This window comes from Pogoniulus pusillus, chromosome 10 (genome assembly GCF_015220805.1).
Source record: "Pogoniulus pusillus isolate bPogPus1 chromosome 10, bPogPus1.pri, whole genome shotgun sequence".
Classification (NCBI taxonomy): Eukaryota; Metazoa; Chordata; class Aves; order Piciformes; family Lybiidae; genus Pogoniulus; species Pogoniulus pusillus.
Genome location: NC_087273.1, coordinates 22762630 through 22781466, shown reverse-complemented (window position 1 = coordinate 22781466; position 18837 = coordinate 22762630). Strand labels below are relative to the sequence as shown.

At 41.7% G+C, this 18837-nt stretch overlaps 1 protein-coding gene across 1 annotated transcript in view; it reads left to right on the top strand.

Moving 5' to 3' along the window:
- Nucleotides 1–18837, top strand: part of MOCOS (molybdenum cofactor sulfurase) — a 205353-nt gene that overhangs the window by 161417 nt on the left and 25099 nt on the right. The window contains exons 7-8 of the mRNA XM_064150359.1: nucleotides 11554–11670; nucleotides 14275–14727. Of these exons, the coding sequence (XP_064006429.1) occupies nucleotides 11554–11670; nucleotides 14275–14727 (570 nt within the window). The remainder of the gene's footprint in view (nucleotides 1–11553; nucleotides 11671–14274; nucleotides 14728–18837) is intronic.

Sequence of the window (18837 nt, the reverse complement as noted above, 5' to 3'; positions counted from 1 at the left end):
TAGCATTAGGGGTGCCCTGCCTCCAGCCAGGAGGAGGAAAGGGATAGTGGAGAAAACAGAATCTATTGGAATGTATTCATTACTTGGCCTGGCAGTTCAAAAGTTCAGAAATGTAGTGCTATAGTTGACACAGGTGCTCAGTGTACTTTATTGCCATCAAACTGCAAAGAGACAGGGTCTATAACTACTTCAGGAATCACTGGTGGATCTCAAGAGTTAACTAAGTTGCAGACTGAAATAAGTTTAACTGGTAAAGAGTGCAAGAAACATACTATTGTAACTGCTCCTGATGCACCTTGCATTCTGGGAATTGACTTTTTGAGACAAGGTTGTTCGAAGATCCTAAGGGTCACAAATGGGCTTTTGGAATAGCATCTGTAGATCTGTAGAGGATGGTAAATTGAAATTGTCAGACCTGAACTCTCAGATGAATCTGCAGTTGTGAGACATCATGACACAGAGGATCTGAAGCTGCCAATTGCTACTCAAGCTGTGCACCACAGGCAGTACAGAACTAACCATGACTCTTTCTTGCCCATTCATCATCTATTTCGTCAACTGGAGAGTCAGGCTGTCATCGATAAAGCTCATTCACCTTTCAACAGTCTGATTTGGCCTGTGCACAAGCCTAAGGAGACTAGTGTCACAGAGTAAAGTTCTGTGCCCTCAACAAGGTGACTCCACCCATGAGCGCAGCTGTGCCAAACATGCTGAAACTCCTGTACAAACTGGAAACGAAGCAGGCCAAATGGTTATACTACCATAGACATTGCTAATGCTTCCTTCTCTATTCCTATAGCAATGGAATGCAGGCCTCAGTTTGCATTCACCTGGAGAAGAATACAGTACCACGTCAACCATTTGCCTCAGGGGTGGAAACACAGCTCAACAATCTGTCACTCAGTCATCCACAATGCACTGGAGAAAGGAAAAGCTCCAGAACATATACAATTCATCAACAACATCATTGTGTGGGGCCAAACTGCTGAGGAAGTCTTCAATAAAGGTGACAAAATTGTTCACGAACCATTGCAAGCAGGTTTTGCCATTAAGAGAGACAAGGACAAAGAACCTGCCAGAGAAATTTGGTTTCTGGGAGTGCAGTGGCAGGATAGTCACCATAGCATTCCACAGGATGTGATCAACAAAGTCTCCACCATGACAGTTCCCACCAATAAGGACAGTCTGTCTTTTTTGGGTGCAGTGGGATTTTGGAGACTATAGATTAAGTCAAATTGTCAAATCTCTGCATGATGTGACTCGTAAGAGAAACAGTTTTGAGTGGGGACCTGAACAACAAGCAGCCTTTGATCAGATCAAATGAGAAGTAGTCCATGCAGTGGGCTTGGGACCTCTGTGATCTGGTCTGCACATTAGAAACATTCTGTACACAGCTGCCAGTGACAATGGTCCAACTTGGAGCCTTTGGCAGAGAGCTCCACATGAGACATGTTTCATTCACTTGGTTTCTGGAGTCGTAGCCACAAAGGTTCAGAGACAAATTGCACCCCAACAGAGAAAGAAATACTAGCAGCTTATGAAGGAGTGAAGCAGCTCCTGAAGTGATTGGAACTGAGTCACAATTGCTTTTAGCTCCTAGATTGCCAGTTCTAAACTGGATGTTCAAAAGTAGAAGTTCATCACCGCATCATGCCACAGATGCAACCTGGTCTAAGTGGATGGCTTTCATAACCCAATGAGCACGAAATCAGTAATCTTGATTGCCCTCGTCTGGTGGAGGGGACACTAACTGTCCTGAAGGTACAGACTGTACAAAACCTTCAAAGGAGATAGTAATCTGTGCTGAGGAAGTTTCTCCCTTTGGTGATCTCTCTGATCAGGAAAAGAACTATGCTTTGTTCACAGATGGCACCTGTTGTCTTCTTGGGAACAAGCGAAGATGGAAGTCAGCAGTCTGGAGTCCTACAAGGAGAGTTACTCAAGTGAGAGATGGAGAAAGTGAATCCAGTCAGTTTGCTGAGGTAAAATCCATCCAGCTTTCCCTTGACATGGCTGAACATGAAAATTGGCATATCCTTTACCTCTACACCCACTCATGGATGGTAGCCAATGCTCTATGAGGTTAGCTAAAAGACTGGAAAAAGAATAGTTGGCAGAGGAAAGGAAAGCCTATTTGGTGTGCTGATCTATGGCAGGACATTGATGCACGGCTGGAGCTAACTCTAGTAAAGGTGCGACACATAGACACACACATGCCTAAGAGCAGAGCTACTGAGGAAGACCAACACAACCAGCAGGCAGACCAAGCTGCTAAGATTTCTCAAGTTGATGCCAGCTCTGATCTCGACCTTGACTGGAAACACCAAGGTGAAGTGTTCTTAGCTCAGTGGGCCCATGACTCATCTGGACATCAAGGCAGAGATGCAACATATCGATGGGCACATGATACGCCAATTGACTTGTCAATGGATCACCCAAGTCATCCATGGCTGTGACATTTGTGCTGCTATTAAGCAGGCTAAGTGAATTAAGCCCTTATGATATAGTGAGAGATGGTCAAAGTACAAGTATGGGGAAGCCTGGCAGATTGACAACATCGCTTCACCTCAATCTCATTCTGGCAAGCAGTATGTGCTAACTACGGTAGAGGCCAGCACCGGATGGCTGGAAACCTACCCAGTTCCACATGCTACTGCATCTAACACCATTCTTGGTTTGGAAAGACAAATCATGTGGAGAAATGGAACCCCAGAGAGAATCGAGTCAGACAATGGCACTCATTTCAAGAACAATCTCATGAAATCCTGTGCCAAAGAGCATGGTATTGAGTGGATCTGCCGCATACCCTACTATGCACCAGCTTCAGGGAAGATTGAGCACTACAACGGTTTGCTGAAAACCACCCTAAAAGCCATGGGGGGTGGAACTCTGAAAAACTGGGATAAATATTTATCACAAGCAACCTGGTTGGTAAATTAAGGGGTTCTGTAAACAGAGTAACCCGCATAGTCAGATCTGTTACAAACAGTAGATGGTGATAAATTTCCTGTTGTAGGCGGAAAGAATCTGTTAGGGAAAACTGTTTGGGTACTTTCTACTTCGGGTGAAGGGAAACCTGTCTGAGGGGTGGTGCCTGCTAAAGCTCCTGGTCATACATACTAGGTAATGCAGGAGAATGGTGAAATCCAGTGTATTCCACAGAGAAATCTAACCTTAGCTGAGAGAGTTTAAATTCAGAGTGTATAATACAAGCTGTTACGAGTTTTCTGTTCTAGGTACTATTTGCATCCAATAAGACACAGTCTACGAGAGAATGTACAGTATGTGAGCACAAACGCAGTTTCACCTGGGAGTCCCTGTTCTCGTCTCACCTGTGAGGAGACAAACTGTTTACTGTTTTCTGAGCTTTTGAATCACCTGCATCGTTATTGCAAATACTGGTTTAGATTAGACAGATAGTTCTCAACAAAACTGAGTGTCTGTATCAGTTATCCGCAAACTCTGAGTGATATAGACAGGAGTGGATTGTGCTAGTTGGAGCCCAGGTGGAGTATTTTGGTGAAAAGAATTAGATTATAGACTGGGAAAAAGGAAACAATGGTGATGTCTACTTCATTCATAGACTTGCTGAGATGCGTAAAAACAAGAACATAAATATAGATAACATATTTGCTCTTAAGCTCTGGCTGCATGCACCTCTCTCTCTCTAACCTCCTGTCTGTAGGACTAATCCGTTTGCTTTCTTACTCCCCCTCCTCCCCTCTGCCCCCTGGCTGATTCACTAAACTCACCTTGAGCATAAGGCAAAGTCTGGGATAATGTAGGGGGGGGGAAAGGAGGTGGAATGGTGCTTGAGAGCCCCTCCTGGGGACTCTTGTTCCTGGGAGGGGTGTTGTGTTTCTGTATTACTTTTTAACTTGTATATTTCTGTATATAGCTGTATATACTGTAAATATCTGCTTGTATACTGTGCTAAGCTTTAAATATACCTTAATTCTTTAATTTCTAGCTGCTGAGTCTAGTCTGAGTGACTCTCTTAAGTGTGGGGGTGCGGGTAACACCTAAACCATCACACTAGATCAGAAAAATATAAAATTATTGTTGGTCCTTAGGAATGGACCTGAAATTTGCTGTTGTTGTGGAGGCAGGAAATTAAGGTGGCCAAGTCAGGAATTATAATAATAGAATTACTTTTATTTTCCTGTAACCCCACACCCCCAAACTATACATACAACTAGTTAGGATCTATTTACTTCTACTTCAGTCAGAAATTCTTCAAAAGGATGTTATGGACCAATTTAGAGATTTAGGAATTCAGGAAATGGAAAAGGCTAAGCTATAAACATAGCTTTACCCCATGTCATGGAGGGCCCGTAGGCCCAAAATAGGCTTATACATGTTTATCTATGCAATGGACACAAAGGGACACAAAGGGACACAAAGGGCCTGGTGCCATAAAGTCTGACCTGCCAAGGGCCTAGGTTCTATAACGCGATTGTGTAAGCCCATGTGCCTAGTTTATGGCCTACCAGCTGCAAGGCCTGTGCTCTTCCCATATTTGGGGGAGCCAGGCCTGTGGACCCTTCCTAATTTGGTAAGGTTTGGCTAACTGCCATCCTGATTGACTATTCTTGTTTCCAAAGGACAGCTAATCTCAGCCCACATTGATAAAAGGAGATATGCAGGTGAACAACGTGCTTTTGCTTCAGTGCTCTTTGCCATGCTCTCTCTGCTGTGCCCAGCCGTGCTGCTATTGCACACTGCCTTATTGCTTGCCTGGTAAACTCCACTGCTGCAAGTTACCAGGAGCAGACCCTGGATGTCTGCATGTGATCGGCCTGTGTGGCCAGCTTGACATCGTGCTGAGACTGCACAACATCCTGCTTCTGCACCTGAAGGTCCTGCCTAGAATCCCTGGACATATATACAGATTGTCCAGAGGAAGCCAGGAGAACAAGGTCAGAGATCGTCTGCTTCCTTTCCCCAGAAGCCAGGAAGATTCAAGCTTCAATGTGCAACAAGACAGAATCTCCTGAAAGTGTTTGGGCACTGTTTGGACTGTGGCTAGCCCCCACGAGGGTAATAATAATAATCTGTGTGTAAATGCTTAAATGCCTCTTTGTAATTCTCTACTGCCTTCTGCCATAGAGCAGAAAGAGCTTGGGCCCATCTACTGGGCAAACGGCATATTTGGCCACAAGCGGCATTGACTGCAGGAATAGTCTCTTCCAGTTAAATTGATGTTTACATATTTTGCTGGTTATGGGTAGATGTAGATATTATCCATAGAATGTTTCCATAACTGTGTGAGAACCAAAATATTATTAAAATTAGTGGTCAGGGGTGCAAGAGTTCTGAATAGCAAAATTAATAAACAATATAATTTTGGAACATATCATCTTGCATCAAGTAATTTCCCTTTCCCTCCACAACACCCCACTATCAATCAGGCTGAACAGAGGGAACAGCAGGCTTTACTCATGGAGGTGAGATAGGTATTTGGCAGTGATCGCTTTCTTGATTTCTCTGTGGCTCGGCTACCTCCTGACACTGCAAGCAATATCCAGTAGTCTGGATCTACTCAGCAGAAGCCCCGGGTGAGTGGCAAAGCTGCCAAACTCAGAAATGTCTCAAGTTACACCTTCCACAAGACAGGGATTTGTGGAAATGATGCTGCCTCAGCAGTGGCATGGGAGAGCCAAACTGCTAGGGTACTCCAGTCTGGAAGGCAGCAGGAAGTTGGCTATGATATGGTCTGAGAGTAGCCAGGTCCAGGTGCCACTGACAGCTCTTGCCCCAGGACTTGCCGAGCTTGCAAGTTTGCACAGAATGGTGCAAAAGTAGGGGAGAACCATCCAAAGGCAGGGATGGTGTAAAACTGAGAGCCATGTAAAAGGTAGGATCCATCCAAAAGTGGGGACAGTCCAAAATAGGAATTCTGTCACAGCAGGAATCTGTCCTCTTGGAACCTCTGTCAAGGCAGGAACTCTTTCAAGGCAGGAGCCTCCTCGCCTTCTCCTTGCTCTATTTATGCTTTTCTAGACAAAGTGTCCATTTGCCATTTTTATACTGGGCATGAAAACACCAACCTGACTCCAGCGCAGGTTCCCACGTGGGTCAGCACACGTGCAGAAAGGTGCCTCCTGCTGTTTCAAGCCTGCAGAACTGTGGCAGAGATGGGGGAAGCAGTTTTTGTGTATTCTCCCCATTCAAACCCTTCGGGTGGGGGGAATTTTCTAAGTGAGAATTCCTGCAGTGACAACTCACATAAATTGAATTATGGTGATGTTTCCATCTTACTTCTGTCCCACCCAATCTTACTTGACGTTTGAATGTCTTTGAAACCAGGAGGAGAAAATTATCACATCAACTGCAATGCTCCTGATAAGTTAGCATTTCCACTATCAGGACACTCAGTTTGGCCAATTTCAGTAAATTTCAGTACCAAAGGGGTGAGTGATGAATGGTTAGAGGCTAAAGAGTGATTTACTCCACAACACCAATTTGTTTAAGCCATTTATCCGCAACTGGAGACACAAGAAGGAGAATATCAGATTCATCAATATTGTGGGAACCTACCCACATAGAATTTCTTTCACTGTGATGGGGAAAAAAATGTCCCCCTTGCAGGACAGTTTAAGTATATGTAAGTCAGCTCAAATGCCTTTTTCATCCTACTAGCTATGCAGCCTTATACAGTTCTGTCAGAATACTGCAGTTTTCATCTGTCAATGCAATCAACTAAAACCTTCCACAAGTTACCCCCACTTTTACTTCTAACGTTGGGTGACAAATTTCCTGATCATAATCTGTTTCCCAAGGTCAAAGATCTGCCTTCTACTTAGGCTTTGCCCTTGCCATCTTTTGAAACTGCACGTGTGCGGCACAGAAACCTGCTCTTCATTAAAAATAAATGAAAGAGGGACGACTGGGAAACTATACTGATTTTTTTTTTTCTTCTGCTGTACTTCTTATTAAATTGTGTAAAACAAGATTAAATATGTGTTTGCATCAGCAACATTTCACAGTCAAATGCTGGATGACAGAGTTAGCTTACTTTCTTTCCAATTCCATGCCATGAATCAGTAATTTAATTTACCAGTGGATGTGGAGAAGAGTGTCATGAAGCCTGTTTTATAATCAGCCATCAGTGTATGCAGTGAAATTATTGTAATGAGTAAATCCATCATGCAAATAAACTGTTCTGAAGGAGACTACCTGTCAGTATTGTTTTATGTGATTTGGGTTTTTTTTTGGATGCTCATCATCTGTTACAAAAAGTTCCTTTAGTCACATGAGTAATTCTTGCCATACTTAGTGAAATAACTTGCACAAATAAGAAGTATTTGCTTGAATAAGAGCTACGGAATGGGATCTTATAGGAATGACTTCATTGAAAGCTTTCTACTTAGTCAATTAGAAATAATGCAAAAGTATCTGTTATTTGTAAATAATTACTATCACTTAATCTATATTTACCTACAGTAAACATCATTCTCAGACATATTTCAATGGAACCTGAAGGCAGAGAAAGGCTTTCATCTTTCAGCTGACCACCATGAAGCTCTGAAACAAAGAGATAGCAGAAGTCAGTAGTTTAGCAAAGGCAGAAAAGTCACTGGTGCAGCTGTGTGACACAGAATGGGAAAACGGAAACACATCTGCGCTCATATTCTTTTTTTGTGCTCTCTGGTTCTGAGCTGTGAAGTAACCTACCACATATTCAAAAGCGACTGGCTGTGAGAAATGCCTTGCAAGCCAAGGAAATAAGGTGTTCTCCCTACATATTTTTATATTAAACAAAATATACACTATAATAGGTATTTATCAGTAGAGCACTATGAAAAAAACCCCTGATATGAGCACTTGGTGATTCTGACAACCCTAAAGAAAGGCACACTGAGGAAGGCTACTGTAACTTAAAATAAAAGTTATCTCTGAAAAATAAGTGAACAAACAACAAAAACCAAACATCTTTTGAAATGGATTTAGATTAACTTCATTCACATGTGCTTATTAAACTTGGCGACCGCAGTCTGGAAGTATGAAAAGCACCTTTTGCTTGGCAAAAATAAAAATTATCTGGCATCAGAAGTGTTGAGATATGAAATAATCTACAGGGTTTGTCCCACAGTAACGAGGTTTTATGTTCAATTTGTTTTGCTATATTGTAGCAATGTAGAGAGAGACAAAGTCCCCAAGTAGCATATTTCTAGGATGAAACACAAAACAGAGAAAGTAAAGCATATATCTGAGGAAAATTCAAGTGTGCATTCAAGGAACAGGTAGATTTGTAGTGCTGCCCTTACTGATTCTTTACCTGGTGTCATTGTTTGCAGTGGAAAGTGTGCATCACATTTTCAAGACCTGTGCATGTTAACACGTTGATGATAACAGAATTCAGTTAATACTAAAGTTATCCATAATTTATCTTTGTTCTCCTGAACCACAATTTCCTGTATTCCTCTAATGTTCATGCATTTTTATGTATTGCTAATCTTTGTCTACAGTACAGATTAATATATATCACAATTAAAAGTGTTAAGTTGGGAAGGGTATTAGGTCAGGTTGGTAGAATGAAATTATTTTTGATTAAAAATGGTAATAGTTTATCTGACAAAATTTACATATATATATATATATATATATGTTTTAATTCAACAATTCCTTCGAGTTTGTCCATGGAAACTTCATTACACTGCATGCACTCTTTAAGGCAAGACTGCATCAGGAATGATTGTTCAAAACCTTTTTTTTTTTTTCCCCAAGCTTTTTGTATAGTGCGAAAATAAGCCCAAACATTGCATGAATTCAGTAGTGAAGGATCTGTCATAAGTTCTCCTTGCTTCTCATCATTAACAGAATGACAGATCCACCCATGAGTCACTTGCACCATGAAAAACCATGTTATGCCTGGATGACAACTTTTCTCTTATAATGAAAAAGTCAATAAAATGTCACTGTTCCCAGACTGAAGTCTTCTGACAAAGCAAAGCTAGTGACACTGTAACAGTCTTTAGCAGCAGATGCCTTTTACTATAATTTTGATTTGAGAAACATGCTTTGAACACAGGATATTCTCCAAGGCATTAATCATAGAATCATAGAATCAGTCAGGGTTGGAAGAGACCACAAGGCTCATCTAGTTCTAACCTCCCCTGCCATGGGCAGGGACACCCTACCCTAGATCAGACTGGCCAGAGCCTCATCCAGCCTGGCCTTAAACACCTCCAGGGATGGGGCCTCAACCACCTCCCTGGGCAACCCATTCCAGGGTCTCACCACTCTCATGCTGAGCAGCTTCCTCCTCATGTCCAGTCTTAATCTACCCATCTCCACCTTTGCTCCATTTCTCCTGTCACTCCCTGATATCCTAAAAAATCCCTCCCCAGCTTTTTTGTTGCCCCTCTTCAGATACTGAAAGGCCACAATAAGATCATCTTGGAGCCTCCTCTTCTCCAGACTGAACAGCCCCAACTCTTTCAGTCTATCTACATACTAGAGATGCTCCAGACTTCTAATCATCCTCATGGCCCTTCTCTGGATACGCTCCAGCATGTCCGCATCCCTCTTGTAATAGGGGCTCCAGAACTGGATGCAGTACTCCAGGTGGGGTTTCACCAGAGTGGAGTAGAGGGGGAGAATCACCTCCCTCCACCTGCTGGACACACTTCTCTTGATTCATGGGAATCATCCCACCAAGTTTCAGTAATTGCCACGGTGTCATGGCATCCCAGCAGCACAGAATGCTCACCAGGTAGGAATCTCAGGACTGCTTCTATTCTTTGCTTTCTAAGTCTGGATATATGAAGCTGTTTTGATTGTAACTCTGAGAATTAACAATTTTGAACTGAACTAGTAGGGAAGAAGATATTTAAGTGAATTTGTGCACTGTAATGATGTAGCGATAGGACATTTTTGTGTGGAGTATCTTCTGCCCAACTCAGAAATGTCAGTATAAAAATTAGCATCAGAAGATTGATAATATCAGAAGACAAAGAGACAGTGACGACTAGACTGAATTATACCCATAAAAGTATTTACTTACAGGATGTTAGGCTATTATCCTGTACAAAATGAATTTATATTAATTTTTTTAAAAAGGCCAAATAGATAGAAAAAATAGATTAAATATTTAATTTGATACCTCAGGCAGATAAAGCATAATGTCACAGTTAGGAAAGTGGTTAGAAATGGTTGACACTTCCATTCTTGCACCTTTAGGCTGAGCTGTCACTCTGTGCTTAGCTAAGCCTAAGCTCCCTGCAAGGAGGTGTGTCACTGGCACGGTGGAGTGTTTTCAGATTGCAGAATGGTTATTCTCAAAGCTCCCAGCTCTCTATTTTGCAGAAGAGGAATGAGAGGACAGGGAGATTAATAGAGTTTGTGCAAGGTTGTTCTAGAAGTCAGTGAATACAAATAGGATGTGCTAGCTAGCTTTCTTGGCACTTTTCTGGCCACTACCCTGTACTTTCCCCCTACTCCTGAGCATGAATTTTCATCATATATTGTTAAGGAAATAGCTATCAATAACGGTACCTGCTCAGCTAACACTACCAGCTGCTGCTGTTGCTTTTCAAAATCAACACAAAGCATTTTCAGATCTCTGCAGTGCGGCGTTCATATTTTCTTTGCTGTGTTTAAGACAATCCCCCATGGTGTCCTTTCATTGTTTTTAGCTGCTATGCCATGAAATCATGACTATCTATAATATCTTCCTCTGCTGTGCCATCCTGTCAGTGGCATCCTGTGAGTGCAAGCGTATATGTGTCTCCTGCCAAGGCACATATAGGCTCATGTGTCTATTATCTTTGCACATTGTTTTCATTCCTTATTCATGCCAGTTTGTTATCAAGTATTCTATTCTGCTTGTTCATTATTTACAATGAAGAACAGCACAGCATGTGGAAAAAAGTGTAACAGGAAACTGGTGGGCCAGGTGATCATAAATAGAAGACTCAAGGAGGTATTCCAATTTAGTACCTGCCCTGTCAGATTGCATTGCTTACTGGGCAGGCTGATTCTTTTAAGTGCTTGTGTGCCAAAACCCCGCAGGTACAGTTTCTGTAATGAGGACTTGCAATTTCAGATCCTTGGAAAACAAGGGGTGTTTTAGCTGATTTATGAGGCACTCTAGGCCTCTCTTCCTTCCTGCAGATGCGGTTGTAGGCCACACTTCTGTAAAGACACTTAATGACACTTGTCTGCACGTCTGTGATTGCCACTGCTGGTGTGAATGAGCCTATTCACAGATTTAAAATTAAGCATGTGATCATTAACAGTTTCAGGACCTGAACTACTATGGTCTCTTTGTGAGTGTGTATGTATTGTGTGCACTGTCTGTCAATGTCAAGGTAAGCATTTCTACTTCCATCCGTTTGTTTGTTTTTTTTTTCAGCTGAATAACAAGGCTGAAAAAAATACTAGAAGGTTTATAGGAAAGCTAAAAGCTACAGGAAGTTGTTCATAATTTAGAGAAACAATGTACCTGCAATTGAAGTGTGCCTTTAAAATGGTGTGTGTTATTTGCCACAACCTAAAAAATGTGGTTTTGTTCTTCTCTTATGCCTTATCTCCTGCTGAATTGGGAAGGTGGACAAGATGGCCAGTCTCTACAACATCCATGTCCGCACAGGTTGCTTTTGTAACACAGGAGCCTGTCAGATGCATTTGGGTTTAAGCAATGAGGACATCCAAAGGAACCTACAGGTTAGTTTCTGAACAAGATTACATGATATGTTGCCCATGGAAAATATCAAGACACCATGACTCAGGAAACAGCTTCTGAATTTTCTAAGGATGGAAGGTTTGAAGGGGAGAAGAAAATTTGGCTCTGTATCAAAAAATATCTGAATATTTAAAACCTATAGTAGATGTACCATGTCCTGTGATTTTCAGTTTCTACTTAAGGAATAAAGCTAGATTTTGTTTTCTTTCTCTGATCTTTCAACTCACTCCCCATGTTAAAGAACTAAATGAACTAAAATTAAGCTAATTGAAATGAGATATTGAAACAAAATCATTCAATGGATCCAAAGCAGTGTGTGGTGTTTTTTGGAAGATATGAATTTGTGAGTTCTCGTTGTGATTTGGAACTGCATGAAACCCATACAGACATGAAATCCTGCAGAACAGAAGTTCCTGGACAATTCACTACTTCTAAGTATAGAATTATAGAATGCCTTAGGTTGGAAGGGACCTTAGAGCTATGCAAGTATTATAGACCTATTGCTGTTAGATGTTACAGTTTAAAGGGACTACACACATTGGACAACAAACACTAAATAAGAATACACAGTGTTCTCAGGCAGTGAAGTAAATTTAAATGATATCTACCTGGATTACTGGTGTGTTAGATTCTTAGAACATCAATGTAAAGACCGTTTTCTATTTGACTAATATTTTTCCATAAATAGCTACTAAAAGATTTGTAGCAAGATGTATTACAAGTACATGGGGGAAGACTTAACGACTGTGTATTTGTCAGAGTTTGAAATTGAAAGTAATGCAGAACAATCCAAAATTTCTTCAAAAGATAAAAAATTGTGACAGTACAAATATTGTAGTTCCCTTGCAATTCCACAGAGACATTTAGATAATTTCTCCAAACACATTTATATGCAGGATTGATAGCATGAGTTCTTAGAGGAGATCTCCTTAATAGTTTCCTTGGCAAAATTATGCTTTAATTTACCATGGATATTTCTATGTCTATGGTTACTTCATGGAACATCTGTCTAATAGCAGAGTGGTGCCCGAGTTTTCAAGAGGGAGCAGGTTCCCCAAAATACTCTGAGAATGATTGAAAATGGCTACTCTTCTGCGAAGTTGCAAAAACATCAAATGACCCAGATGCAATAGTTTTGGATATATTTCTATAAGAAGGATTTTGCTAAGGAGTGGGTGGCATCTTGTCAGTCCTATATCATGTAATAAAGCTGAATATTAAGTGAAGATAAGTCAAATCCAAGCTTAGAAAGAGACACTTAATATGCCAAAAGTAGTATGATGAGGTAGTGAAGTCTAGAAGTCATTATTCTGGGACATTCTCATAAATCTTACTGTGTAAGGAGTAGTATCTTTTACCGAATTATTTGCACGTGTACTTTGGTTTCAGCTCTTCCCAGGGCACTGACTGCATTCTTTTATCTCCGATGAAGTTTTCCATGTATACAATGCCTCTGAAGGAGAACTTTCTGTCCTAAAGAGTCTCTGGAGAAGTATGATTAGTTTTCTTTAGATGTTAGGTAGGAACGCATGTACTTACTTGCACAACAGTCACTCAAATATTTAGCAGAACAATTACTTCTGTTTTATAGTCAAGGATAAAAACTACATCACACCGCATTAAAATATTAACTACTCTATTGTATGCTTTGACTTCGAGGGATTTTATTTTATTATTTCTACTTGATGTTTCTTGCTTTAAAAAGCCCTTATGGGTTTTTGTTTGTTTTTTTTTTTTTTTTTTTTTTTTTTTGGTAACAGAAATGCATAAATACATACAGTCCCATAAAAAAAAAATTTTCAACACTCACAGGGATAAGAATGCTGACTTAAGATAAGCCTAGTGTCCATTAGTGAGGTAATGGGAGATGGATGAGGAAGAAAGTCTCTAACTTATATTATTGAAAGTGTGTGGCAGCATTCTCTGAATTGCTTACTGAAGGAGAAACTTCTGCCCAAAGGGAGACTTTTCCAGAAAAAATGCTGTATGAAAGATGTATCAAATGGAGAGGTATCTATATTCATAAGTGACAACTCATGTTATTCAAAGAAGGAAACATTAGGGAGAAGGATAGTTGCTTCCATCCTGATAGCAACATGTTGACAATATCTGCAGGACAGATTTAATGCCTATCCCAATGACAAGGGAAGTAATTTTGGATGTTGAAGCTGTAGATTCTTTAGCACAAGACATGAATAATCCACAATAGGTGTCAGAAAACATAACATCCCAGTTTAAATCTCAGTGAACTATATAGATGGGACTGAAATATACCTGGAGACTACCCTAACAGGTAACCCTGGGACATACAAACTCTTTCTGACTATTGACATGTTTCTGAAAAATGTCTTGCCATAGGGCAGAATAGGATAAGCATATCAAAATAATCTTCTTCCCAGCTTGAATAAATAAAAGACAGTTGGGATACATTTTTCTCCATTTCTCTTTCTATTTATGAGCTAAGTTTGTATTTTTGAAAATTATTTTTCATGGTAGAATTAAAAGACTTTCGAATAACTGTAAAATTAGAGGGAAAGCAAAATTCGTCATGATATCTCTCTGGGTTTTGTCTTATTTCAAACTAGGCTGGCCATGTCTGTGGAGACGATATAGATCTAGTTGATGGACATCCTACTGGCTCTGTGAGAATATCCTTTGGTTACATGTCTTCTTTTGAAGATGCACAGACTTTTTTGAACTTCATCATATCCACCAGACTGTCCAAGTTGGACAGCAAGAATCTCTTCCAGCCTTCTGTTACAAAGCTGACAACAGAGTCTGTACCAGATGACCGCTCATCCTTTAACTGTGCAGATAAATCATCTCCAATACCACACATTTCAGACAGAGAACTCAGGAATAATTTGTCTGCGATGAAGACAACTGTCAACTGGCAGCCACTGGACTCTGAGGCAGAAAGTATAAGCACAAGCACAGCTATTTCTAAGACTGCAGTACCAACATGTAGAAGAGCCACTGGTCCGATCACTGTCACCAAGATTTACCTCTATCCAATCAAATCCTGCTCTGCATTTGAGGTATACAATTTGAATCATTCTTTATCATCTCAACCTCATATTTTTCCTTAAACCTCTGTGAAGGTTTGCGTGTTCCCTGCCCCACCCCCTACTTTAGAAATCACCCAGACTAGACTCAGCTGGCTCTGGAAATATGAATGAAGCTTATATTTACAGCTAGCACAATATACAAACAGATATTTACAGTATATACAGTTATATACAGAAATATACAAGGTAAAAAGGAAATACAGAAACACAACCTCCCCTCCTCAGAAACCCTGAGTCCCCAGGAGGGGCTCTCAATTGCCCCTTCACCTTCTTCCTACCCCTCTCAGCCATACCCCGATCCCAAGAAAGAATAGAGGTTCGGCCAGAGGTTAGGAAGCAAAAGTGGGATAGCCCAAAATGGAGGGTGAGGTTAGAGAGATGCAGCTCAGCCAGCAGCCCGAGTGAGAGTGGTGCCAAGTGTGTTATCTAATGTTTTTATTTCTTGTTCCTATACATCTCACCAAGACTGTGAGCGAAGTAGACATCACCATTGTTTTCTTTCCACAGTCTGTAATCTAGTTCTTCTCACCAAAACATTCTAGCCTGCTTCAAACTAGCGCAATCCACCCGTCTACTTTGCTCAGAGTATTGCTCAGAACTGTCTGATCTAATCTAAAACAATATTTACACCAATGAATATCACAAGTTCAGTTCACAGTTCATTCCAGCTATTTCAGATGTAGGTGACTGAAAAGTTCAGAACAGTTTGCCTCCTCACAGGTGGGACAAGAACAGGGACTCCAGGTGATGTTGGGTTCGTGCTCACGTGCTGTTGATTCTCTCGTAGATTCTTTCATTGTAGGACACCGATGGCACGTTAGAACAGAAACTCCCTAACAGCTTGTATCTATACACTCTGAATTAAAACTCTCTCAGCTAAGGTTAGATTTCTCTGTGGAACACACTGGATTTCACCATTCTCCTGCATTACTCTGTAGGTATGACCAGGACCTTCAGCAGACACCACCCCTCGGACAGGTTTCCCTTCGCCTGAAGTAGAAAGTACCCAAACAGTTTTCCCTAACAGATTCTTTTCACCTACAACAGGAACTTTATCACCATTACTGTTTGGACTCAATCTGATTGTGCAGGTCCTGCCTGTTTACTGAACCTCTACTATTTATCAACCAGGTAGTTTGTGCTAAATGTTTGTCCCAGTTTTTCAGAGTTCCCACCCCCCCCATGACTTTTAGGGTGATTTTCAGCAAACTGTTATAGCATTCAATCTTACCTGAAGCTGGAGCGTAGTAGGGTATGTGGTAGGTCCACTCAATACTGTGCCCTTTGGCCCAGGATTTCATGAGATTGTTCTTGAAATGAGTGCCATTGTCTGACTCAATTCTCCCTGGAGTTCCATGTCTCCACATGATTTGTCTCTCCAAGCCAAGAATGGTGTTACGTGCAGTAGCATGTGGAACTGGATAGGTTTCCAGCCATCTGGTGCTGGCCTCTCTACCATTGTAGCACTACTGATTGCAAGAAAAATATCGAGGTAAAGCAATGTAGTCAATCTGCCAGGCTTCACCATACTTGTACTTTGACCATCTCTCACCATACCACACCAATGTCACAGTCATGGATGACTTGGTTGATAGCATCCATTGACAAGTCAATTGACCCATCACGAGCCCATTGGTATGTTGCATCCCTGCCTTGATGTCCAGACAAATCATGGGCCCACTGAGCTAAGAACACTTCACCTTGGTGTTTCCAATCAAGGTCAAGATCAGAGTTGGCATCAACTTGAGAAATCTTAGCAGCTTGGTCTGCCTGCTGGTTGTGTTGGTCTTCCTCAGTAGCTCTGCTCTTAGGCACCTGTGCGTCTACGTGCCACACCTTCACTGGAATTCTCTCCAGCCGTGCATCAATGTCCTGCCATAGATCAGCACACCAAATAGGCTTTCCTTTCCTCTGCCAAACATGCGTTTTCCAGTCCATTAGCCAACCCCATAGAACATTGGCTACCATCCATGAGTCAGTGTAGAGGTAAAGGATAGGCCAGTTTTCACATTCAGCCACATCAAGAACAAGCTAGACAGCTTTTACCTCAGCGAACTAACTGGATTCTCCTTCTCCATCTCTCGCTTCGGTAACTTTTCTGGTAGGACTCCAGACTGCTGACTTCCATCTTCGCTTGTTCCCAAGAAGACAACAGGTGCCATCTGTGAACAAAGCATAGTTCTTTTCCTGATCAGAGAGATCACCATAGGGAGGAGCTTCCTCAGCATGAGTTATTTTCTCCTCTGGAGGTTTGGAACAGTCTGTGCCTTCCGGCCAGTTGGTGATCACCTCCACCAGACCAGGTCGGTCAAGATTACCCATTTGTTCTCGCTGGGATATCGAAGCCATCCATTTAGACCAGGTTGCATCTGTGGCATGATGCAGTGATGAGCCCTTGCCTTTGAACATTCAGTTTAGAACTGGCAATCTTGGTGTAATTTGCCTCTGAACCTCTGTAGCTATGACCCCAGAAACCAAGTGGATGACCACTGGCAGCTGTATACAGAATGTTCTTTATGTCCGGATCAGATCGCACAGGTCCCAAGCCCACTGCATGGACTACTTCTCACTTGATCTGATCAAAGGCTGCTTGTTGTTCAGGTTCCAAATTAAAACTGTTCCTCTTACAAGTCGCATCATGCAGAGTTTTGACAATTTGACTGAATCCAGGAATGTGTAGTCTCCAAAATCCCACTGCACCCAAGAAAGATAGAGTGTCCTTCTTATTTGTGGGAACGGCCGTGGTAGAGACTTTGCTGATCACATCCTGTGGAATGTGACAGCGACCATCCTGCCACCACACTCCCAGAAACTGAATTTCTTTGGCAGGTCCTTTGACCTTGTCTCTCTTAATGGCAAAACCTGCTTGCAACAGAATGTCAATTATTTTGTTACCTTTATCGAAGACTTCCTCAGCAGTTTGACCCCACACAATGATGTCATCGATGTACTGGATGTGCTCTGGAGCTTTACCTTTCTCCAGTGCATTGTGGATGACTGAGTGACAGATCGTTGAGCTGTGTTTCCACCCCGAGGCAAACAGTTGAACTGGTACTGGATTCCTCTCCAGGTGACTGCAAGCTGAGGCCTGCTCTCCTTTGCTATAGGAATAGAGAAGAAAAGCATAGCAATGTCTATGGTTGCATACCATTTAGCCCTTCTTCAATTCCAGCTCGTACTGGAGTTCCAGCATGTCCGGCCACAGCTGTCCTCATGGGTGGAGTCATCTCGTTGAGGGCACAAAAATCAACTGTCAGCCTCCAGTCTCCTTTAGGTTTACACACCGGCCAGATGGGACTGTTGAAAGGTGAATGAACTTTCTCGATGACAGCCTGACTCTCCAGTTGACGAATCAGCTGATGAATGGGCAACAAAGAGTCACGGCTAGTTCTGTACTGCCTGTGATGAACAGTTTGAGTTGCAATTGGCACTTCCAAATCCTCTGTCATGATGTCCCACAACTGCAGATTCCATCAGAAAGTTCAGGTGGTAATGGACAATTTCAATTTACCATCCTCAATCTCTACAGATGCTATTCCAAAAGCCCATTTATGACCCCTCAGGATCTTTGAAACAACCTTGTCTGAAAAAGTCAATTCCCAGAATGCAAGGCGCATCAGGAGCAGTTACAATAGTATGTTTCTTCCACTCTTTACCAGTTAAACTTATCTCAGCCTGCAACTTAGTTAACTCTTGCGATCCACCAGTGATTCCAGAAATAGTGATAGACTCTGTCCCTTTGCAATTGGATGGCAATAAAGTACACTGAGCACCTGTGTCAACTAAAGTCCTGTATTTCTGAACTTTTGAACTGCCAGGCCACCTAATGAATACATTCCAATAGATTCGGTTCTCTCCACTATGCTTTTTTTCCTCCTGGCTGGAGGCAGGGCACCCCTAATGCTGAACATGGCATGTGGGGTGTACACAATGATTGGTTGTGTTGTGAGAGTAATTGCAATTGTGGAATGATAGCAGTTGCTCTGGGGAGCTGAAGAAGTGACAGCTACTTTTCTGACATTATTGCCTCTGTTTCTGCCACTTTGCAGTTCTCTGACTCTCTTTGAAAGAGCTGAAGTA